The 25,609-nt window shown below is 37.3% G+C and overlaps 1 protein-coding gene across 2 annotated transcripts in view; it reads left to right on the top strand.

Annotated features, from left to right (window-relative positions):
- FOLH1 (folate hydrolase 1) overlaps positions 1 to 25,609 on the top strand; it is a 155,769-nt gene that overhangs the window by 100,803 nt on the left and 29,357 nt on the right. Inside the window, exons 1-4 of one of the 2 annotated variants that reach the window (XM_058663717.1) lie at positions 12,141 to 12,385; positions 14,586 to 14,694; positions 19,237 to 19,423; positions 22,100 to 22,201. In XM_058663717.1, coding sequence (XP_058519700.1) covers positions 12,271 to 12,385; positions 14,586 to 14,694; positions 19,237 to 19,423; positions 22,100 to 22,201 — 513 coding nt within the window. In that variant the 5' untranslated portion in view covers positions 12,141 to 12,270. Of the gene's footprint in view, positions 1 to 12,140; positions 12,386 to 14,585; positions 14,695 to 19,236; positions 19,424 to 22,099; positions 22,202 to 25,609 lie in introns of those variants that run through there. The other variant, XM_058663718.1, reaches the window with a different exon arrangement.

A 25,609-nucleotide genomic window follows, 5' to 3' on the forward strand; every position in this document is an offset into this window, starting at 1 on the left:
CCCATCCAGCTCCCTGCTTGTGGGCTGGGAAAGCAGTCGAGGGTGGCCCAAAGCCTTGGGACCCTGCACCCACGTGGGAGACCCGGAAGAAGTTCCTGGCTCCTGGCTTCGGATCGGTGCAGCACTGGCCGTTGCGGCTCACTTGGAGAGTGAATCAATGGACGGATGATCTTCCTCTCTGTGTGTCTGACTTTGCGATAAAAATAAAACAAATCTTAGATAAACAAAAAAGCTACCATTTCACAGAATTCAGTTGTCGGAATGGCAATTGATCTCAAGAAATTCTGGAACCCAAATTTAAAGATTATAAACTTAGAGAGTGCTGCATTTCTCATACGGTTTTGTTTTTATTTTTAGTCTGGGCAATAGTGTTATTCTGATTTTTTGGTTGATTTTGTTTTTCAGTTATTCCATCCTTGCATTAGGAAAAATCTGGCAGTCGCTTCTGCAACTCTGCCAACCATTACAAGCTTTGACAGCAGCAAAAACTCTTGCAAACTGGAGCGGACTTCTCTTCATCCACTCAGCCGGACCCAGGTTCTGAGGCTTTCCAAGCAGAATTCTGCTACCAGAACACACTTAAGGTTTTAGAAATATGTGTACATCTTAAGAGCTTCAACAGTATTTTACAGGGAAAAAGAACAATGGCAAATGTTTTAAAACAAAAAAAAAATAATGACATGATTGCTACTGTTTACGTTTAACAGTTATCTTACTATAACACTGGTAGCTGAGTATGAGTAAAAGAGAAAGAAACTTAGAGAAGTGTATGTTTTGGCTTGAGTAGTCCTGCAGCCATCCTGACACTAACAGGAAGCTGGATCAGGAGTGCAGCAGCTGTGCCTCGGTTAAGAGGAGGGCAGGTCAGTCTGAGCGTGCAGTGTTGTATACAGTTCAGAAGAGAAAGTGACTTGATCATAGTTGATGCTGTTCAGGTCTCTGAGCATTTACATCGTGATTTTTTTTTCTATTCTTCAAGGTAAGATTGTATGCAAAAATCTATTCAGAATTTTATTTTTGCTTTTATAATGAACATTTGATTTATTCAAGCTACAAAAAAGACTTTTTAAAAATTCTTGGTCTTCCAGTTTAATGTACATAATTTTTTACTTACAGAGTTAATAAATTTTTCCATACCTTAGGGTAAAGGGAACTTGGGGTCCTTTCATAATTTTTATCTCATGTTACATAATTACATAATATTGTTATACATTTAAAATAGAACTTAAAAATGTCATGAATTATATTAATACTTTGGCATTTCACTTATCTAACTCACAAAGTCCCCTAAGTACTGATGAGTAATTTTTAAAGTCCAATAAATTTAACTTATAGAGAATTTTACCTACTTTTACATATTCCAGTAACAGTATATGCAAATCTAATAAGTAATTTCAGTTTAAAACCCAAATGACAAATTCAATTACTGAATTAAGCAGCTTGCATTACCCTGAAATCTAGTTAGATAGGACAAATTCCTTCAAGCAACAAACATCACATTTTAAAAACAGTAAATATTGCCAAATACCATAATTCATGGGTTTCTTAGCTAAATACTTCCATGTTATGTTTAAATATTATAAGAATAAAAAAATTTTTTTCAAAGGAAACCAGGTGTAATCAGAGTCTTTGAGAACACTATCTTAGATGAATAAAATTTTCATATTACCATATGTTCCCAAATAAGGACATTGATATCTGTCACTCTGATAAGGCATATTTGGTCATTTTACAGTCACTTTTTCAATATCCTAAAGAGTTTTGTAGATCTCATAGGCCATGTAATTGTATGTTAGTATTTATGCTTTGCTTAATTCTTCTCATAGGACTCTGTAATCCTAATCAGGGAGTCATACCACTGAGTATTATTTCTTTGGCTTTGATGTTATTTAAAATATCTTCCCACATGGGTCAAAATACTGTCAATCTTGATGCGAATCTAACTTTTCTTCATGCTAAGAACAGATATCCTTACGGCTCAAGAGACTTCTCATGGCTGCACTGTGTCACCGAGTTCAATCATTCTGCTGACATAAACAAAAAGAAAATAAAGAATCAGCAAAGAACACTGAGCAGTGTTTCTAGTAAAGTGTCACCACTGGTAGCTTACAAAGGAGACTGTTCCGTGAAGTGGTAGAGATTATAGAAGAGGTGAAATTCACTTAACCTTCATGTGCAAGTAACTGGGAAAGATTTAAAAGTAAGTATTCCTTATTTCAAAGTCAGAACTTGGAGATGGTGCGTTTGCAATATTTGTATAAATAAAGATAAAAGCAGACATTCTAGCTTTTTGTTCTTTTCCTGAATTAAACGATAATACAGCCTTTTCAGTATATATGGTTCCCCTCCCCCATAACACTACATTTAAATGAATATTGTAATATATTTAACTAAGACCTTACTGTTCTCACTATTCTCTGAGTGCTTTGAGGAAGTTTATTTCTTTAGACACATGGTAATTCACCTTTGCTAGCTAAATTACTGATTTTACATTCCATAAAAATTTTGCAGTTTTCACTTTGCTCCATGCAAACCAAATTAACCTTGCTTATTATGATATTAAAATCCATGAAGTTCTGTGTTAATTCTGTCCTGTGTGAAATAAAAAGACCTTTCTACTTCATTTATCTGAGAAATGCTTTTCATTTTTCCATGCAGCTTTTCAGGGCCACAACTTCCTTTTAAATATTCATGACACAGTTCCAGGCGCTGCTTTCCAGGACTCCCATCTGCTTTGATTCCATAGATCACATTCTTGTGGGGATCAAGTACATATATGGACATGTGTCTTTTTTATTTTTTCACTCATGTTATTTAAGATATTACTAAGTGATTAAAAATAATACGGTTCATAATTTATAAACTAATTGAAAAGCCTGCATAATTGAGTAAAACCATTCAAATTCAAAAAATATACATTGATTACTCCTTCAAATAAAAGGACTACTTATTAGAAAACTAGGAAAAATACTTGATTAGACAGTGAAAGGAAGGTACAAATGTGCAAGAAACATAGGAAAAGCTTCTCCATTTGACTGGTTATTAGGAAAATGTAAGTTTGTTGATGAGGTCCAAGAAGAACTAGAATTTCACATACACTACTGCAAGTATAGTATGTAGCCACTCAGGAAGACCTTACATATGACGCCTTGATACACACAGTGGTCCCTTCTTATCTGTGATTTCAGGTGTCCATGCTCAGCTGCAGTTTGAAAATATTTAACAGTAATTCTCCTAATAAGTAACACATGAGTTAAACAATTATACATTATTCTAAATAACATTGAACCTAAATGATCCCACTTCATTCCACCTGGGACCTGAATCATCCTTTGGTTTGGAGTGCCTATGCTATATATGCTGTTCATTCATTAGAATCTTGTCTTGGTTACCAGATCTACTGTTACAGTACCACAATACTTATGTTCAAGTAGCCCTTATTTAGTTAATAGTTGTTCCAAAGTGCAAAACATGCTGGAAAGTTAGATATGCCAAAGAAAAAAATCTGAAGTGCTTCTTTGAGGTGAAAATTTTCACCATGCTAAGGAGAGGGGAAAAAAAAGTTGTAGGCTGAAGTTACCAAGGACTTCATTAAGAACAAAACATAATAAATGTATATAGGGTTCAATATTATCTATGGTTTCTGGCTTCTAATAAGGGTTCTTGGAATGTGTTCCCAAAGATAAGAGAGGACTGCTGCACCCACAAACAGTAGAGACGTATGACCTCCAAAAGATAGGAACTATAAAGTTCACATAGCCCAATTAGCCAATGACAAGAGGCAATATGTATGTCTATCAAGAGGAGAATAAACAAATACATTGTAACATATTTATGCAATCAGTTAATCCTTAGCAATGAAAATGAGTGAAATATTGCTGTGTGGAAAGATTTGGTCCTGTGGTGTGCTGGAGCCTGCTCTTATCATCTTGCAAGAAGCAATTACACACATTTCTTACCAAAGGCGCATTCAATAGCATCGTGTTACCAAGTTTGGAATCTGCAATGATGGGAGTATTTATATCATAGAAACAAGTACTTTTTTGCTTTACAGAACTGATTTGTTAGGACACTATGTATGTATGTCACACACATGATTCCAAGAGAAGCAATAGAAATATCATTGTACCTGCCTTATTTCTCCACCTGCAGAAATTTCAAATCATAACGAAGTAGATATTTTTTAATAAAGCTCAGAATAAGAGAATGATGCATATCCTTGAGTATGCAGAGTATGGCTGTGAAACTGTTGGTGGGATGTGAGGAGGGATTTTGGAATTCTCTTGATGCCCTGTACTGTTTGTTAATCTTGATGCTAAACGACAGATGTACTCATTTGGTAAAAACACATCAAGCTTGGCAACTATGAAGTCAATACACACGTATTCATTGTCTGTAGGTGTATGTAATTTGTTTTTCTTAAAAAGTCATAATAATTTCTCATTTTTATTTAAAAAGGATAATGTGCTTACATAGAAAATATCTGGAATACTTAGTACCAAAATGTTAACGGTACTGCCAGGCACAATGGTCTAGTGGCTAAGTCCTTGTTGGGATCCCATACAGGCACCAGTTCGTGTTCCAGCTGCTCCACTTGCCATTCAGCTCCCTGCTTGTGGTCTGGGAAAGCAGTAATGCCTTAGCACTCTGCACTTGTGTGGGAAACCCAGAAGAAGCTGCTGGCTCCTGGCTTCAGATTGGTTCAGCTCCAGCCATTGTGGCCACTTGGAGAGTGAACCAGCAGATGGAAGATCTTCCTCTCTGTGTCTCCTCTGTGTAAATCCACCTTTCAATAAAAATAAATAAGTATTTAAAATATTAATAGTAATTATTTTTGGAGGGCAGTAGGGTATGTGAAAGTACAGACAGGTGTGAAATAGTACTTGTGTTAATTACCTAGATTTTATATACATTTTAAGAATTGATAAGCACATTTTATTTCAGTAATAAAAATTCTCAAAGATGTGCATTTGCAATAGGGAGGAAGGGATTTAGCACAGTCATTAAGATGCTTGCATCCCCTATTGCAATTCCTGGGCTAAAATCCTGCTTCTGCTTCTGATACTGGTTCTTTCTCATGCACAACCTGGAAGCTAATAAGTGATGATGGTTCAAACATTTGGATTCGTGTCACTCATGTGGGAGATCCAAATTGAGTGTTTTTTTACTGACTTCTGCTTGGTTCAGACCTGATTGTTACAAACATTTGCGGAGCCAACCAGCAGATGGAAGATCGATCTCTCTCTCTCTTTCTCTCTCTCTTTTTTCACTGTGTCTTTGCTTTGCAAATAAATGAAACATAAAAGCAGAATATTTCAAAAAGCCACCATACAATAGTTTAAATATATGTATATTTCCTTAACTATCAGACACCTACCCTATTTTATAAAATATGCTTTTACTATCTTTTTGTATCATTAAATTGGAAAGAATCTTGACAAATTTTCTATTTCTCAAAATGTAAAAGCAACGAAACTTATCTGGAAAAATTTACTCTGCAAATATTCCTCACATCTAGGCCAAATTAGCATAAGGAGCATAATTGCTTTGAAAGCCAGGAATTTATTTGAGTCATCAGAGAATATTCTCATTTATCCATGTCCCACATTTATATTTAGATCAAGCTTCAGGATTGATAATTTATATACAATATAGTGCATAACTTTTAAATATACGCCGTATATAACAACAAAGTGTACGCCTTATGTGAATAACACTCAAATTAAATTTAAAAGTTTGAAGTGTTAAAAAATACAAATGTTGTGGAGAAATCAGTTGTAATTATTATAGTTCAGAGCTTAATATAATGTAGTGTACAGTTTAGAGCTCAGGAACACTGGGTTCACATATCAAAATAAGCCAAGCAATATTCAAATATTTTATTCTTGAATAAGTTGAAGTGTTTTTCAAAAGTCAATATATGTTAGAGGTTGGTGGTAAGAGATAATACTATTGTAGTTTTTTTTCCCGCTAACAACAAATCCCATAGATGAGTGTTACTCTGATTTAGTTTGTTTATACAAAGTCAGACCTATTTTTCTTATTTTCCTTTTAAATGGTATCTTCCCCATCCCTTTTAAGATAGACTTAGTTATTTGAAAATCAGATTTACAGAGAAAGAAATAGAGATCTTCCATTGAGAAGTTCACTACCCAGATGGCCTCATAGCCAAGGCTGAGACAGGACAGAGCCAGAAGCTTCATTTTTGGCCTCCCATATAGGCAATAGGGGGTCCCAACATTTGTGTTATTCTGCTGCTTTCCCAGGAGATTAGTAGGGAGGCAGATGGGAAGTGAAACACCCAGGAACTGGACTCATGCCCACATGGGATTCTGGCATCACAAGCAGTGGCTTTACTTGCTTAAGTAGGCTATGGACCCCTGATGTCATTTCTTTTAACTTGCAATCCTTGTGTTTTATACAATGATTTAATTCTACTCTTTATGAAATACACCTTTACTGCTTTCTTGAGAATGGATTTTTCTTAACTTTAGGTTACTATATGATATATTAGTTTAAACACAGCAGACTTCTGGGCTCATATATGAGATTTTGCTGAGTGATCTTATCAAATAAGAAAATAACATGAAATGAAGTTGCTACAAAATGCCAATTAATGCCATCTATTATCCATTCATGGGTTTCTAAGTGCCAGGATTTAGAAGTGGTGGTGAAAAGAGGAAGTGATATTATTGTAGTTTTTTCACTTCCAAGAACAGATTTCATAGGTGAGTGTCATGTTTTGATTTAACTTGTGTTCATACAAACACAGACCTGTTTTGTTCTTATTTCCTTTTTGAATTATATCTTCCTCCTCTTTTTAGGGATTTATTTATTTATTTGAAAGAGTGCCAGGTTTTTGGGTTAACTCCTTTGAGCTCCAATATACAAAAGCAACTTGTTCCATTTGATTTTACAGATGAGTAAACTGAATGTTAGATAAACTTGGGAAATTGTATAGTAGTGTGAGGGAGGAGGTTAGTGGAGGCTGCTGCTGGAAGGGGTCCAAAGTGTAGACAGCCTACAGTGCTGTTAAGGAATCTAGAATCATTGCACAGTTCACTGGAAATCACTGAGGGCTTCTGAGCCGGAAAATTAAAAACACTAACTAGAGATTTTGTAAAATTAATCTGACAACAATATACTGCTTGTGTTCTCGAAGTCTTCTTGACTTTACCTGTTGGAACCATTCCAAGAGTTTAAAAATCAAGACTGCTTTAAATAATCTCAGCTTAACAAGGTTAGACTTTATACACCATCTCTCCAGTGCTGGTTAGCCAACCTAATTACATTTTCTCATTTTCATCTTTTTTTATCTTAGCCAGTCATAAATGGGGACTAGAATAGACTCTGCGTGTTATGCAGCTGCATTTATCGCTTAACGAGTTCCAGTGGTCGGACAACTCAGTTTACATAGGCTTACTCCAAATAATACTTTCTTCTTTTGGTGCTTCTTTTACCCATTTTGATACTTAGCCCATGGTGATAATTAAGCAGTTCTGTCTGGATTTAATAAAATAATTGGATAAGTACATATTAGTAAAAAGACAAAAATACATTGTCACATTGCTGAATTAAAGCTAAGCACTCTTAGTATGCATCCCATTTTGTTGTTTAAGAGGGATTTGTCGGGAAGGCATGTGGCTCAGTAGGTTAAGCTGCTGCTTGTGACGCCTGCATCTCCTTGGAGTGTTGATTCAGAAAGGACTCTTCCATTTCCAATCCAGCTCCCTGCTAACATTCCTGGAAGGCAACTGGTGAAGGCTCAAGTACCTGAGTTCCTGCCATTCATGAAGGAGATAATGGAATCAAATTCTGGGCTCCTGCCTTCAGTCTGATCCATCCCTGGCTGTTGTGAACTTTAGGGAATGAACCAGCAGATGGAAGATTCTCTTTCACTCACTCTTTCTCCACATCCCATCACTCTCCCTTTCAAGTAAGTAGATCAATATATTTAAAAAGCAATTATAATTAAACAATACTTATTAATCACCTTCTATAGTTGTAGAATAGTTCATTCAACTGAAAGTATATATAGCTGAATTGTTTTTTGTTAAGTGCTCAGATAAGCAAAGTTCATCCTCTACAGAAGATTTCAGTTTGGAGGTCAGAAACGAATGTCCAGTAATACATTTAAGTGTCTTTTTTAAAAAATTTCTATTTGCATATGTCCCCTGCACTGAGAGGAATATGTAGGTCACATTCTAACTTATCCGCCCACACGCAATATAATGTCATTTTTATGTGTGTGTATGGATGGGCTTAAGGCACTGTGGCATACTGCTTTAAACACTAGCTATTATGGTTATTGGATGATGAGTCCTGATCCAAGAATCTATAATACAAACACAAGCTGTTGTTCTTTTCGGCACATATTTCAGCTTTCTGTGGTGGTACTTTGTTTTCTGCTTAATCCCTATCTTCCCACTTTAAGTAAACTTCGTGTTACTTCATAATGTTTTCATTACATAGCATAATATAACTAATTAAAAAGCCTTTTTTACATGCTCAGAATTGTGACATGATTCTCTTTATCCTATAGGGCTAGAAATGATCTCCAGAGCCATCTAAAGGGCATTATGAAAGCGGGGGTCAAAATGGCAGATCCCAGTCAAACTGAATTCCTATTCTTGATGATTTATTGTGTCTTATATCACCTAATATTAATTAAAGAATCTGGCATACTTGTGGGAAATAAAGTCATTAAGATAAGCTCCTGGTCTTGTGTGGCTGAGTGAACCATGGACTGGACTTTATCTAATGCCTGGAATGTTAATGTTTCTTGAGAATGCACAATCACACTTAGATTAGTTGTGAACTATCTTTGTCTAGTGAATTCTTTTTGGCCTTTTGATATGCAGGTTTGTGTTTTGTGGTTGCTTAAGACCATGCTTCTGTTTCTAAGCTTCTCCAATATATTTTACTCTATAGAATTCTTGGTTTTGTCGTCTTTCTCCACCTTTTTCCTATAATAAGTTTTTAAAAAGATCGTTGAGTAAGTATTCATTTAATATTAATGTTCTTCAGTTCATTCATTCATTGTATGCATTTATTACTTAGTTACTGTGGACCAGAAATTATGGCTACAAAATATATAAAGTCCCTGACCTCAAAAATATGAGTCTATCTCTGGAGATACACAAATGGACACAATGACAATATGCTGTCCTGAGGTTATAATCAAGGTTGTGACAAAGAAAAGAGAATAGCCAGCTGAGTTTGACATTACTCTACCTCTACATTTCCTGCTACAAAGAAAACACTCTCTTTTATCTGTTCCCAATAGTGAAGAAGGTTCTATAGTGTGGCGGCATGCTTATCAGGGACTTCCCGTAGCAAATAGTCTGCAAGCAATCGGTAAGACGCCTGAGTCCCATGTTGGAGTACCTGCATTCAGCATCTGTAGATCCTGGTAACTGGCAGTAACAGCTCACGTAATTGGTTCCTGACACTAATGTGGGAGACCTGGATTGAGTTTTAGGGTCCCAGCTTTAACCATTGTAGGCACTTAAGCAACGAATCAGTGAATAGTTCTCATTTTCTCTCTCCGGTATTAAAAAGCAAAACAAAACAAACAAACAAAAAAAAAACCACATTTGTTGAGAAATGTCAACATCTCTAATGCTTAATTTTCTTGCCTATAAAATTAAATACTAATGTGACAATAGAAGAGTCTACTGTGATTTACATAATCACTTCTTAGAGGTTTTTAGTTATTTGGGCATAAGTCCTAGGATTAAATTAACTGATGCATATACAGCACATAGCATAGTGTCTATCCAGTAGAAAGTGCTTATAATATCAATAGCTAGCTACTCATTAAAAATGTATTCTCTCCTCTTTTTTTGCATGAATTCATTGAAGAATATTTTCTTATTTTTATTGCAAAGGCAGATACAGAAAGAGAAGGAGAGACAGAGATTTTGCATCTGATGTTTCTCTCCTCAAATGGCCACAATGGCTGGATCTGGGCCAGTCTGAAGCCAGGAGTCAGGAGCTTTTTCTGGGTCTCCCGGATGGAGACCAGTCCTGGGCCAGCCTCTGCTTTCTCAGGCCATAAGCAGGGAGCTGGATCAGAAGTACAGCAGCTGGGACTTGAACTGGCATCCATGTGGAACTTTGACCCTGAAGGTAGAGGCTTAGCTGGAGGATCCACAGGGTTGGCCCTGTGAATAGTCCCTTCTAGAATAGAAGTTGCATAAGGTTTATTAAAAATGGCAGATGTTCATTTACTCTTTAAACCCTTCAAATACATCCTTTTCACCATATACAGAGGCTTCTTAACTATAGCTACTCCCTCTGTCTACTGGGTGTTTGGTCCAAGACCTGTCTTTATAAGCTTACACTCTTTTCTCCCCAAAGTTTTCATGCACAGTTGGTTGAAATACAAGAATGCTAAACTTGAAAATATGGAGGGATGAGTATATTAGGTTGTTCTATATTGTTTCAAAACATGTTTCCTTGTATCTTACTGGAATTTGCCTTACTTATAGTAGCATCTGTTATTTAAATTATCCTTACAAATTCTGGATAATATTATTTAGTGATTCCAAATGTTACAACTCAGACATACAGTCACTAAATTGAACATTTGCCCACTCAGGAGCAACTCTCATATTTACATTTGAATCCAATGCTACCTCCAACTAAGAGCACACTCAGTAACATGCCCTGTACCCAAGCATAGACAGCCAGTCACATGGTGTGAGACAGACATGGTACCAAGACTTAACTTAGAGACCTACGATGACTTCCTTATTCTCAATAAATTTCAGGTTTTCATGTGTAGAATGGGAAGAGTGATAATACAATCCTTGAAGGGTTCCCATATGAACAGATGGCATAGGTTTATATACTCTGTCGCTCTTTAAGAAAGCTATCTGTGGGGCCGCATTGTGCATCAGGTGAAACAGCTGCTTTGTGCCTGCTGTCCTGTTTGAGTGCCTTTCTAGTCCCCACTTCTGATCCAGCTCCCTGCTGACATATCTGGAAAAGCAGCTGATGGCCCAAATACTTGGGTCCCTGGCAGCCAAGTGGGAAAGCCAGATGGAGTCCTAGGCTCTGGGCTTTGACCTGGCCTAGCCCCTACTGTTGTGTTCATCTGGGGAATGATTCAGCAGATGAAAGATCTCTCTCTCGGTTTCTCCCACTGTCTGAAACAGTTTGAAATAAACAATGCATCTTCCATGCAGCAATTAGCCCTCCTGGTCCCTGCAGAGGCTATTTCATAGAATATAAGAACATAGCTGATTTTATAAAGGATGTATTTATTTCTTCCTTTGGATATGATTGTTATTTGTAATGTATAACAAAGCTAGCATTATGTGCAATAGCATTTTCAGTAGTTCAGCAAACATTTATTATATGCATATATACACACACACATACACATTATACAATCATGTTCAAACTCAACTACGATGCTAAAATAAAAACTCTATTTTCTAGAAGCTCCAAGATTATTCTGTTAAAAAAAATCTGATTGCATTGTGTAAACGATCAATAAAATCCTAATGTTTATAAATAACAATGAAGTTCACAGGGTAGAAGAACATAGTGAAAATTTACATCGATGCCAATCCTCCCCTAACTATCCAAACCAACACAAGGCTGAACATCCCTTTTGCTATATTTAACTCTGCCCAGGCTTGTGCAATATTTAATAAGACTTCTCAGATCAAAGTTTTGGAGAAATGAGTTACTCTTTTCTAGCCTGGAGCCGAGTCAGAAGCAAGAAAAGAGTTACAGCGGTGGGGAGAGACTGGGTCAGGTGTTCTTTCTCCCCCATGCCCTCTTTCTCCCTCCCTCTGCAGTCCCCCACTCCTCCACCCTTTCCTCCCTCTCCTACCTCTTTCTCCCTCTTCTTTGTTTCTTTCCTACTTCCTCCTGTCTTTCTCCTCTTCCTCCTTTCTTTGTCTCTCTCTACTGACCCTCTTCTCTTTCCTCTCACTCTCTGTTCTTTCTTAACTATGCAAGAACAGGAAACTTTAAAACAAACTTTTTTAAAGCGCCTTTCCAGAAGGGGCGGGGTTTCCCATTTCTTCAGCCTCCTCCTCGCTGGGATTGGTTCGGAGTGAACTAGGAACATTTTAGGGCGGGGCAACTAGACCCCAGGGCTGGGAGCGCCTCCAGCTGCTTGCTATTGAGTGACTAGGGAGGCTCCAGCAAGAGCGGGACCTTGCTGGGCCGCGAGGCTGTTGGTGGAAAACGCACTGCAGGATCGCAACAGAGAGAGAAAAGTTCGGGAGGCCTGACGCGACTCCAGCGGAGATGTGGAACCCGCTACACGAAAGCGACTCTGCCGCGGCCGCTGTGCGCCGTCCACGCTGGCTGTGCGCTGGGGCGCTTGTGCTGGCCTCCGGCCTTATCCTCGGCTTCCTCCTCGGTAGGACGCCCTCGGCCAGCAAAGCTCGGAGGCTCCCCCACAGTGCAGCGGCTCCGGGACTCGCAGGCTGGCTGTCCAGCGGGATCCTGTTGAGGGTTCCCCCCAGGGACGTGGGTTTCGGTGGGAGACAACATGTGGATGAACTTCTAGGAGTTAGTTGGAGTAACTCTAGGGGCGATCAGGCAGTGGTTCAGGTAAAGAATGAAGACTCTGAAACAGATTTCTGAAAAGTTGCACCTGCCAGAGTGCGTAGACTTGGCACGTTGCAGAGCGGATGAGGATCCCTGGGGGGTTTTGAGTGGGACGGGCAGTCCAGGGAACTTGGCAGAAAGCGGCTCTTACCTGTTTGGTATACCTGAGGGCTGCTTTGGGTGTACGATGGAATCCAGGACTTAGCTGCAAAGGTCCTGCCCCCGCCCCCCCAGTTGCTTTTTCATGCTTGTGAATAGCGGAGGCACATTTGGGGACTAGGTCGGCAATTGTTCTGAAACTGGTGTTTACTAGCACGTCTTTTACTTTGTTCTCCATGTACCTAGTCAGAACCCTAACCCACATCTTCAAGGAAATTAAAGCAGCACGGGTCAGCTAATTCTTTTAAACTCAAGTTTTTATTCTACCATGTCTGCTGGCCTAGCCAAGTTATGGAGTCACTCCTAGATTCTCATTTCCTTATCTTTATGATGAGAAGAACTATCTGCAACTTTTTGATAAGATTCTGACACTTGTTGCAAACATCTTAGCACTGCGCTGGGATTTTTGCTGCCGTGTAACTTCTTAAGGGAGAGATTGTTCTAATTGGACTTGTAAGGTTTCTCGTGGCCACCCACAGTTGCCCTGATGAGGATGAGGACTGGGTAGGCTTGCCTAAGCTCAATCTCTTTTAGGCTGTGTAACCTTGGGAGTCAGTCTGTTCCTAATTGATATGTGGTGATTATTAATGACTTACAGCTGTTGTGGGGCTTCAAGGCGGTAAGTGCCTGATGATGGTGATGATGGTGATGATGGTGGTGATGGTGATGATGCATTTCAAATCGGGCTTCAATCTTGTCGACTGTAAAAATGGGGATTAGATTTAGTAGGATCCATAGGGGCATGAATATCTTCTTCATCTTTTAAAGGCGTTTTATTCTTCCAGGTGTTGCCCTCAGCCCCAACCTTGTGTACATGGCTTGGGAGTTGACACGAAATATGTTCTTTGTTAATGCTGCTGCTGCTTTTTTTTTTTTTTTTTTTCTCTCAGCAATCCCTTCCCGGCAAAAGTCTCTACCCTCTTCAACAGGCTCCTTTGACAGGTCAATATCTCATTGTCCCTATGACCTCCTGTGAGCCTACAGCCTAATCCAAGGCCTTTTTTGTATGCGTGGATGGGTAGAACCCTGTATCTCTTTGCATTCATTCATGTGTTTTAATAGACATGTTGTGTGGAAGGGTCTTCAGAAAGCTCTGCAAAGGTGCACTGTCTCTTCATTCCATATTCCCATGGATTTTTGAAATAACCTTCTTCATGATTAATAACTGCAAAATTCCATAAAATCTCGGTAGGTGCTGAGTTAGTAACAACTTTATTCTCTGGTATTTCTCTAAGCAAATACAATATTGATGACCTATGTCCAGCAAATTCAAAGCCAGCTGAAGGAGCAAATGGCTTTCCCTGCTCTGGCTGTGCACTGCTTCGGGTTCTTAGTGGATTTCTGAATAGTGATTTCTCTGCAGCTTTTTGAACTCCTCAAGCCTACTGGAAACCCACAATCTCAGCACATTTTGCTTTGGTTTCAGAGTTAGAGCACATTCGAAGTATGTTTAGTTCAATACTTTGAAATAATTCATGTATCTAAAATAATTAATTCATTATTCAGTTTGTCTAGTGCTTATTCTGGCTCCTCAGGGAAGCAGTCACTGCAGATACTTTGTGAAGGAAGAAGCCAGGTTTGCTTTTAGATTTCATCCATATACTGTACTTCATTTAAAGTACTGATTTCCATTGAAATCGTATAAACATATTTTGTGATTTCTTTGTAATTTAAAAAGCAGCTTTCATGATCCTTTTTCAGTTGAACTAGGCAAGAGAAATTAAACTTCAGAAAAATAGTCAATGCCACTGGTAATTGATACTTAGTGTTTTACGTATATAGATATAATAATAAAATAAGACCTATCAATTATTTTCTATTTCATTACTGTGTTTGAATATATTTTGCAGGGTGGTTTATAAAATCCTCCAATGATGCTACTAACGTAATTCCACAGAATAACCAGAGGAGGGCATTTTTGGATGAATTGAAAGCTGAAAACATCAAGACGTTTCTATAGTAAGTGTCTAAGTGAAAATTCAGCTAATTGGAAATATTTATCATTTGGTTCAGGAGTTTTGATCCAGTGCTTCATATCTAGGAACTGACTTTTCAAAGGGTTTTCTTTGTGGAGAACCTTGTGTTGCATGCTTATCTGGAGAAGATCATCTGCTGGCTGCACTGTATCGTTACAAAGATTTTGGAGCAGAAGTTATCAGACTTCTTCTGTGAAAGGGCCTGCCTTTTCGGCAGTTGATCTATCACAGCTTCTCACTTCTGCTTCTTCAGCAAAAAAAAAAAAAAAAGAAAGCATGGAATACATAAACAAATGAGTCTGTCCAGTCTCAGGAAATTTTACTGAGGGGCACTTATATTGAAATTTCATGTAATTGCGAATTACATAATATTTTTCTGCTATTTAAAGTGTTCAGTTCATCTTGACTATGGATTGTACCAAAATAGGCAGTAGGCCAGATTTGACCAGAGAAACTTAATTTACTGGCTCATGCTGTAGAGAAAGATAATTTAGCTTGGCTAAAAATAACATTGGACTTGGACTCAGATGGAATTGAGTGTGAATTCCATCATTTCCCAATGGCAGTAAAAAGTGAGTTCTCAAGCCTTTCAAGTCTTCATGTCCACATCTGTAAAATGAGAGTAATGTTTTTATGATGAGGGTGAAATTGGAGAGCATATATTTCTGTGTTTTTAAAAATAGATCTCTGCTTTCTAAAATAGCTGTCTCCAGGGTAGAACAAAGGAGATAAGCAAATTTAAAAATGATTACAAAGCAAAGCCAAATAAAATATTTGTATATTTATAGACTTTTGTAGATATTTATGTGTATAAACTTGATGAGAATATTTAGGATTTTTTTTCAAAACACAAGATGTCTTTTCTACTTTTGATATGTTTCTCATTCAAATTAGCTTAATGAATGTGTCCAAAAGTAATTGAAATTCCTCTAGTGATTAAAGGATTACCTAGTAAATACAGATTTTAAGTTTATATATAAAAATCAATATATATTTTATATACTATATATTTGCATATGTACATTTTGCGCTGATGGATGCTAACATGATCATACAAACATGTATGTATGCCTTTGCTAAAATAATGGACCTGAATTTGCCAGGGTGCCTCTCTGATGTTTGGAGGAGCTAGCTTGAGTGCGAAACCTTGACGCTTTAGCTTGTTTGTCCTGTGGAATCCTCTCCTGTGCTTCTTGCACTTTCTTCAGTATTATTGTGTACAGCAGATACAGAGGAAAAGTGGAAGTCTGGCAAGATATGGCCTTCCCTCCTAGAGAGAGCTGCTACCCTCTGCCTTTCCTAACTGCTAACATGGACTGACTAACAACAACAAAAATTATACTTTCCTGCAGTTCTCTTATTTATTCAGCATCTTATTTACTCTTCATGACTCTAACCAAGCTTCTGTGTTCAGCAATCAGGGTTGCTCACCATCAACACACAAAGGGCACAAGTGGAAGGGATCACCCACCAAGTCCTTCAAGCAGCACTGGATCTGCAGAAGCCTTTGGACTCTTGGATTTTCCAGTGGCTATTTGCTTGTCAGAGAGCTTTCAGATAATCACAAAATTTCTGAGGGTCAAGGGTCATTCAAATCTCAGACTATCTGTACTTTTATAATTAATCCTTTGTTCTTGTATTAGACGTCTTCCGTTACTTGGTGTTATATTCCTTTGCACAGTGGCTAGAGAAAATAATCAGGTGAAGCTTTGTCAGTGTCCCTTGGGTTTCAAGGCTGTCTTGCATTTCTGTCTTGTTGAATTCCCACCTGGTTGACTTCACAGATCTGTTTCACTATTTCACATTTCTTAAGGGGCTTTTCCACTGTTTTTTCCCTGAATGTTAATATTTTATTTTTAAAGTTTATTTTATGGGAAAGGCAGAATTACAGCTGAAAGAGAGTGAGATCCTCCATCTCCATCTCTCAGTTCTCTCCCCACACTGCTGTAATGGCCAGGTTAGGCCAAAACCAGGCCAAAACCAGGAACCAGGAGTCTCATCCAGGTCTCCCGTGTGGGTTGCAGGGATTCAAATACCTGGGACATCTTCATTGCTTACCCAGGTGCATGAGCAGGGAGCTGGATTAGAAATGGAACAGCCGGTACTTGAACCATTGACCAATGGAATGGCAGAGTGGCAGATGGAAGCTAAGCCACAATGCTGGCCTCTTTCCACCTTATTTTGAAAGACAACTTGTTTTAGATTTCTGGTCCCAGAATGTTACTGGTCTGTATTTCAACATCCTTTACTAAGTGGCTTCAAGTCCTCTGAACTCCTTTAAAGTATTGTTTTTGTCATTTATAGTAGGATTCAACATATTAAATGAGAATTGCAGACATTTTTTTCTATGAGGTATGATTATGTGGTGATACTAGCCAGATAGAGACACAGAAGCAAATTTTTGTTATTATAGAAAACTGGTAGGTTCTTATGTATTTTTATTAAAAATAAATGTATTCTAATAGAATCAACACATTTCTTGCGATACATTTTAACTGAAACAAAAAGAAAATGCTGAGACTATTATTTAGCATATCAGTGAGCCTTGAATCTGTGAAGCAGTGTGCCATGGACCCCCATGGACAGATGAGAACTAGCTAAGGTTATCTGTCAAGTTAGTGACAGCTTACATGATTTAATCCAGTTAATCAGCTGACGCATTTTTTTCTTGTCTGTTCCATGATCATTTTGTTCTAAATCGTTAGATTCCAGCCCTGATAAGAACATAATGTTGCATCCTCATTTTTACAGACAAAACCATAAGAAGGACTTGCACTAATAACAATAAAGTCAGGAGTTCATCTTCTCGCTACTCCCCCTCCCGCCTTTTGTGAGTGGCTTAGAGATTCCCCTGTGGCCGCTCTTCTGTCATGTAGAGGTAGATTTGCAGCTCGTACTTCAGCCAACATGTGTGACCTGCATCCTTCTGTAGTTGCACTGTAGTTTGTGATATGTTTAATATGGAGGAGAATAGCACCGTGGTGGCTGTTTTTCTGCTCTCTCTGCAGATATTCATTGGTGAGGGAATACTGAAAACTTCTTATCTGCCTCTTGAATTTTTGTTATGATATTTTAGAAAAGATATTAGCAATTCTTTATAAGGTGTTGTAGCGCTATGGATTTACCGAATAAAGATTTTTAATTGCTAAATTAAATTGCTAAAATAAATTGGTTTAATTATCAAGGAATTTTATTTTTCTTTATGCATTTAGAGCTATTTGTCTTCATAGTTGATTTTGTAAGCTCAAAGCCATGATGCACAGTAGAATTAAATATTTGAGACAAGGATCATAATGACTGGGTTATCTATTAAACTTATTTTAAGTTGGCATAAAAATGAAAGAGTGTTGGCTTTGGACAGGTCTGTATATTTAGAACCAGAGATTTACGGGGTTCCTAATATTTATGAAATATAAATAAGTAAATGAATAAATAACTTCATGTTACATAATGCCAGGTCATATGAGACCTACCCTTTGTTACAGACTTATTTTATTCTTACTTGAAAGAGTTTCAGAAACAGAGAGGGACAGAGAAATCTTCTGGTTCACTTTCCACAATGACCATAGTAGCCACAGTGGCCAGAGCTGAGCTGGTTTGGAGCTGAAAGCCAGGAATTTCTTCAGGATCTCCCATGTAGAAGCAGCAGCCCAAGGCTTTGGACCATCCTCTGCTGCTTTCTCAGGCCATTAGCATGGAGCTGGATAGCAACCAGGGCCAGTGTGGTGGTATAGCACACTAATCTTCTGACTGTAAGTGCTGGCATCTCATATGGGTACTGATTTGAGTCTTGGTTGCCCTACTTACAATCTGGCTCTTTGCTAATGGCCTGAAAAAAAAAAATGGCAGAAGGTGACCGGAGGCCTTATGCTCCTGTACCCATGTGGGTAAGTGGGGAAAATCTCCTGGCTCCTAGCTTCAGAACAGCTCACCTCTAGCTATTGCAGCCATTTGGGAGTGAACCAGTATATGCAAAAACTCTCTCTATAAAACTTTGCCTCTTAAGTAAAAATCAATATTTTTAAAAAATACAGAAGTGGAGCAGCAGAGATTAGAACTCCGCATATGGATACCAGCACTGTAAGCAGAAGATTACCTTTGCTATACCACCATACTGGTCCAAAAAGAGATTTTAAAAATTCAGGAAAAACTATTTGCCAACAAATTGATCAGGAACACATTACACTTTCTAGGAAGGGGACTAGACATGTAAAATATGAAGTTATTCTACTCATGGAAATATTTATACAGTGAAATATGTTATACATAATTTATGTAAGTTATAATTGTGAAGAATTGTTACACCATGAAGCTACATTATGGGATTATATTCATAAGACTATATATGAATTGATATATGTAGAACATTAAAATTTTAAACATTGAAAATTTGATGTAGTAATACCTTTTGCTTTTTTTAGTGCTTCACATTTCAAAGCATTTTTGTGTAAATCTAAGTATTCTGATTTGTTGTGAAGATGGACTACACATAGGTTTCTAACCACTTTTCTTTTTTGTTCACCAGCAATTTTACACAGATACCGCATTTAGCAGGAACAGAACAGAACTTTCAGCTTGCCAAGCAAATTCAGGCCCAGTGGGAAGAATTTGGCCTGGATTCTGTTGAGTTAGCCCATTATGATGTCCTCTTGTCCTACCCAAATGAGACTCATCCTAACTACATCTCAATAATTGATGAAGAGGGAAATGAGGTAAAGCGATAAGTAAAGAAGATAGTCTCTCCTTTGTTATATTCTTTCTAAGTCCTTACTTTGAGGGAATGTCCTTTTCCATTTTCAAATATTGACAGCAGTCAATAGCCTTGAGTCTTGCAAATAATACCCTTACTGTCTATTTAGCAATCCTAGCTACCTTCTGGTGATGTTTGAATTAATATAACTGCTGGATAGATTCTGACAAATTGGTGCTCAGTGATAGTTGGTTTTAAAAATTTTTCAGCATTGTATGCCAATATGAAATATCAAGTTACTAAAGTTTATTTTTAATAGGTTTTACTATAAAGACACAAAATAGATTTATGGTCACTAGGATGTCCAGAGACTCAGTGTGAGGTCTGAGCCAGCAGAAATTTGCTATTGCTTAATAGTTCTGTCCCCAGTGAGCATATATAATGTACATCCAATTTGAAGGTTCATGAAACATGTAATTCACACATAATTGGCGTGCCTTAATCATCAAGTGTAATATCTCAAATAATTCTTTTCAATATAGGTAAACTCTTTTTTTATTACAAGCATTTATGAAGTTATTCAATCCTTTTAAAAAAAGGTGAATCATTTTGGATATTTTCCTGAATGATAGTAAAAACCTAAGACTTGTTAATTTTTTTCTACATTTTTCATTTATTTTTATCCTATATATATATATAAATAACAGCATAGTTTTCCAAAGTGTCTGTGTAACTCTATTTTCCCATTTCTGGAGGCAATTGTTATTCAATTATATGTTAATTATGCTGATGTTTACCTCCATTTCCATAAATAACTTAGATTTGGGGATTATATATTGTCATATTGATAGCTGAGATAGTTTCTTCCATAGATCCAAAAGCAATGCGCTCTTAGGATCTACTGCATCCTAATACGGTTGGCAATGAGTGTTCAGAGCTGGGTTGGGTAATCTTGTATAATCTCTGACTTTTAGCTTCAGACTTTCTGTTGTGTTTTCCAGTTTGACTCTAATACATTAGGTTTATTTTTTACAATAAAAGATAAATAATTTTTAAAATTTTATAGCAAAAATAATCTTATAATAAAAGATAATAAAAACATCTTTTTATTCCTCTCAGGACTCTTTCAATCCCTTTCACTTAAGAGTTCATATGTGTTTTGAAATATTCTTATTGATTAAATAGCAGTTTCAAAGAGTTCATGGGAAAAAATGGAGTTAAAAGATAATAAAAATCTACTAGGAACTTTTGAAACTACCTCTCAAGATAACTACCTTCTTGCCACTTTTCTGCTGCTTTTTAATGACTGAGTATTCCTTTACTTATCTTTTGAATTCAATGATGCACTTAAAAGATAATCTTTTAGTGTTTTCTATTCCTTTTTATTTATTGTAAAGAGAATGGGAGAGGTGGGTGAGGGGGAGTTTGAGAGAAAAAGAAAGAGAACCTTTTGCTGGTTCACACCCAAATGGCTCCGAGGACTGGAGCTGGGCCAGGACAAAACCAGGACCCTGGAACTCGATTGAGCAAGTGGCAAGAACACAAACATCCAGGCCGTCTTCGCTGCCCTCACAGGTGCACTAGCGAGGGAGTGGATGGGAAGTGGAGAGGTTAGAATTTGAGCTGGTGCTACCACAGAGAATGCCTGTGTCTCAGGTGATAACTTCAACTGCTGTGCTGTGATGGTCCCTCCATTTGTTTAGATGTGGCTTTTCTTTAATACATGTAGATACTGGATTCCCCCAAATAAATAATTTTTCATTGATGTGAATTTGTTGTTTAATTCTGTGTCTGGTAGCACAAAAATAAAAAGTTAAGGTTACTATACAATGCCACTTCTTATTTGGGGGTTATTATTAAAATGCTCGTGTTAAATCAAAGCTATTTTTAATAGCTTTTCTCAGATTCTTTCATGAGTTTAGTCTACTACTTACATTCTCTGAAGCAGCTATTTACTTACACCTTATTTACACCAGCTTGTGCTGTATGCTACAATTATAAAGCAATTTATCCATCATCCTTCACTAATGATGCAGCTTTTCTCTCATTTTTCTTCCTTTTGGAGATCATATTACCGCTTCTGACCTGTTCCTTATTCACATACTTCTGTAGTGCTTGTTTTTCTCATTATTGATGTTCATTTGTCTTTTTTTTCTCTCTCTTTCTTTTTAAGAAAATATTTACTTTTTATTGAAAGGCAGGTTTACATAAGGAAGACAGACTGGTGTCTTCTGATTCGCTCCCCAAATGGCAGCAATGGCCAGAACTGGGCCAATCTGAAGCCAGGAGCCAGAAGCTTCTTTTGGATCTCCTATGTGGGTATAGGGGCCAAAGAAGTACTTGCTTCATCCTCCACTGTTTTCCCAGGTGCATTCTCAGGGAGTGGAAGTGGCAGTGGAATAGCTGGGAATTGAGCTGGTGCTGCTATGGAATGTTGGCACTAGAGGAGGAAGCTTTACATCATGGCACCACCCATCGTCTTGTTTCGTTAGCTTTGACTCAATAGATTTCGAGAACAGGATCTAAATTTATTCAATTCCTTAGGCCTCAAAGCTTCTAGCATATGGATATCTGATGTGCATTATAATATTAAAGTATAAATTAACCTTCTACTAATAAAAAGCTAGTATACATTTCCCTTATTGTGTATGATAATTAATATTTGACTTATATTTGTCATTGCTTTTTGTTTCTTCAGATTTTCAACACATCATTATTTGAACCACCTCCTCCAGGATATGAAAACGTTTCAGATATTGTGCCACCGTTCAGTGCTTTCTCCCCACAAGGAATGCCAGAGGTAAATATATGATAGAATAAAAATAACACACAGAAGCCTTCCTTAACCTCAATGTGCAAGCAACAGCTAAAAGAAAGATTTTTATGGCATCCAAATGTGTTCTTTTTCTATGTCTAACAAGCTAGAATTTCTGGGTAAGAAAAGATATATTATGTTTGTCCATGATTTTAAAATAAAACTTACTATGAGAGGGATACATCACAAATCCATACCTACTGATTTTTAATCAACGCCTGCACCTGTGTACTCTAAACTTAATTAATGTGTGGATATGATTGTCACTTCAGAAATTTCCCTTACACCTTTTTAGTCAATTCCACATATCCCTGAGGGGCTCATTCTTTATATTTCTCAGCTTTGCTAATTCTAGAAATTTATAGTCATGTGACTTATAATTTTTGTATACCTAGTTTCTTTTTAAAACACTTTATTGCTATCATTTTCCATGATACAGTTTTATAGGTACAGGGGATCCCCTTTCCTTACCTCGCTCCCTATGTCCGCCTCCCACAATTTCTTCCCATATTATTACGATAGTGTAGTCCCTCAGTAACAATTACAAGTTTAACATTCTTCTATTTAAGTGTATCACAGCATTGTAGGTTTAAGCAATGGTGGAAAATTATCATGATTTATTTAACAGTTTCATTGGGAGTCCAGCTTTTATTAGAGAATAGAGATGCAAATAACAATGTATTTTTACTTCCTGGTATGCTATTCCCCATTATACAATTCACCTATGAGAATATATGTGGATACTGTTCACCTATGTATTTATTTGTTTTATATTTTGCATGAAAATTGCCTATATCAGAGAGAACCTATGGTATTTGTCCTTTGAGGATTGACCTATTTCACTGAGTGTAATAGTCTACACTTGAGACCAACCATTTTGTTGCAAATGGTAGCATTTCATTCTTTCAAATGGCTGAGTAGTATTCCACAGAATAGATACATCACATTATCTTTATCTATTTCTCTTTCAACGGGCATCTGGGTTGTTCCATGTCTTTACCATTGTCGACTGTGATGCTATAAATATAGGGATTCAGGTTGCTTTCTCGTACCCAGATTACCTTTCCTTTAGATGTATTTTCAGGAGTAGGATAACTGGGTCATATGGTAGATCAATTTTCAGTTGTCTTAGCACTCTCCAAACTTACTCCACAGTGGCTTCACTAGTTTACACTCCAACCCACAATGAAGTAGGGTACCTTTTTTTCCCCCATATCCATACCTGCAGGTGTTGTTGGTAGATTTCTGTATGTATGCCGTTTTAACTGGAATTAGTTTATCTACTTTCTTACAGTAAGCATAGTGTTTGTGGGAATACACATTTGCTTGGCATTGGTTCTTTTTTATTACCAAGATATTTCCATTGTATGATTATTGTATATGTTATCCGAGAGTAAAATACTGGTTACTGAAATTATCATCATTTCCCAATGAAAAGCATAAATGGCCTTTCTAGAAAATTTCATGTGATTTACCCAAACTGGATGGGTATCATTGAAATACATTCTGGTTCCTGCACAGTAATGAATGTTTTGGTTCATTTATGCTTCTGGGAAAAATGCCGTGGACTAGATAATTCACAAAAGATAGAAAAGTACTTTGTGAGAAGTTAAGGCAAAGGCAGGTCTGGTGAGGGATTCTATGACTTCATTGGATGTTTGTTCTTCACAAAATCGAAAGCAGAAAAGCAAGCAAATGTAACCCTGGGGAACTGTTTGGTAGGACTTTGGTCTTGCGATGAGGGAGGTAGGAGCTCTAGTATGTATCAAATAGAGGTCTCTACCTCTTGAGGCTATCACATTAGCCTTCAGGTTTCCACACCCAAAGTTTGGAGGAGACACTCAAATTTCAGAAGGGAGAAAGCTAAATTTGAAAAGGCAGAATGTAATGTATTATTCCAAATGGTTTTGTCTTTGATGGTCAGGTATCAATTGAGTATTCTGGCTAGTGTCTTGCACTGCCTTCTCTGCAACTCTGTCAGCAGAGTGAAAAATCTCTTGCATGTGTCCGCATGTGTGTGTAAAGTGTTACATTCTCAGTAATCTTTTAATCTGTGTGTGAATTCTCTGAAAGATGAAATACTGGGCTCTTTTTTAGACTGATTCTACATTAGCAATTTGCACAATCTCCATATGTGTAATCATCTCTTCACATGCATTGTAACAAGCTTGTAAAACAGATTTCTATTCCTAAATTTCACTGAGTCTAGAATGGAGAATGAAAGTTTGTGCTTTTAATAGCGTTCTAGGTTTTCTTGGTTCCTAGGTTTATAGAGCTGTGCTTTGAGAATCATAGGTCTTATTTCACAATTGTGTCTCTACTCAAAAAAAAAAAAAAAAAACAAAACAAAACAGGAAGATGGGAGTTGGAAAGAATTGGGGGGAAATGTAGGCCAAATAGTGCAAGATTGTATTTATCCACAGTCACAGAACAATGGTGCAGTGTAAGTTGTACTGAGAATCATTGTCTGAAAACAAAGCTTTTTTTTTTTTTCTAAGTAACAGTCACAGCTTGCATTTGAGAAGTGTTATAAGGGCAGATCTATCACACTTGTTTTTGTTTTCAAAGTTGGCTGTCATTTTAAAACTAATGTTTTTTCCAGTCCATTCTTCATAATAACTTGTGAGGATTGCTGCTTTATCAAAAGATAGCTGCAATTTAGAAGCACAGACAATCCCTGAAAGTAGGTAATATTATTGAGGATAAATTTCACATAGTATCATTATTCTAATTTTTGTTTTCTGAAATCAAATGGGTTAATGATTTGTAGCCGGAGTTAAAATAGAACGCAAATGTGTTCCAGAAAGTGATAACAAGTGTGAACTATACATAGGTGCTATTGCTATTGCATTAGATAAGAATGCAAGAGCTGAAAGCAATCTGTTACAGAAGCAAAGATTCTAATGGAACTTTCTCAGTAAGGCATTCCTCATTCTAGCATTCTTTCTCCCTCCTTTCCTTCCTTCCTTCCTTCCCTCCTTCCTTCATTTCTTTCTTTTAGATTTATTTATTTTTATTTGAAAGGCAAATTTACAGAGAAATCTGCCATTCATTGGTTAGCTCCCCAAATGGCCACAATGGGGAGTTGGGCAATTCTGAATCCAGGAGCCCAGGAGTCTCTTCTGCATGGGCTCATGAGCCCAAGGACTTGAGCCATCCTTTTCTGCCTTCCTAGCTCATAAACAGGGAGTTGCATGGAAAGTGGAGCAACCAGGACATAAACTGGTGCTCAGTTGGAATGCTGGCACTAGCAGGTGGAGAATTAGCCAGTTCAACTAGAGTGTTGGTCCTGCATTCCTCATAATATGTGAAATTTCACTACTTTGAGTGCTAGTTTATTGTTTCCTTATTGTACTAACCCCCCTTTTTTTCTGTAACATCTGTCAACTTTTA

The sequence above is a fragment of the Ochotona princeps genome, chromosome 4 (assembly GCF_030435755.1).
Source record: "Ochotona princeps isolate mOchPri1 chromosome 4, mOchPri1.hap1, whole genome shotgun sequence".
NCBI classification, from domain to species: Eukaryota; Metazoa; Chordata; class Mammalia; order Lagomorpha; family Ochotonidae; genus Ochotona; species Ochotona princeps.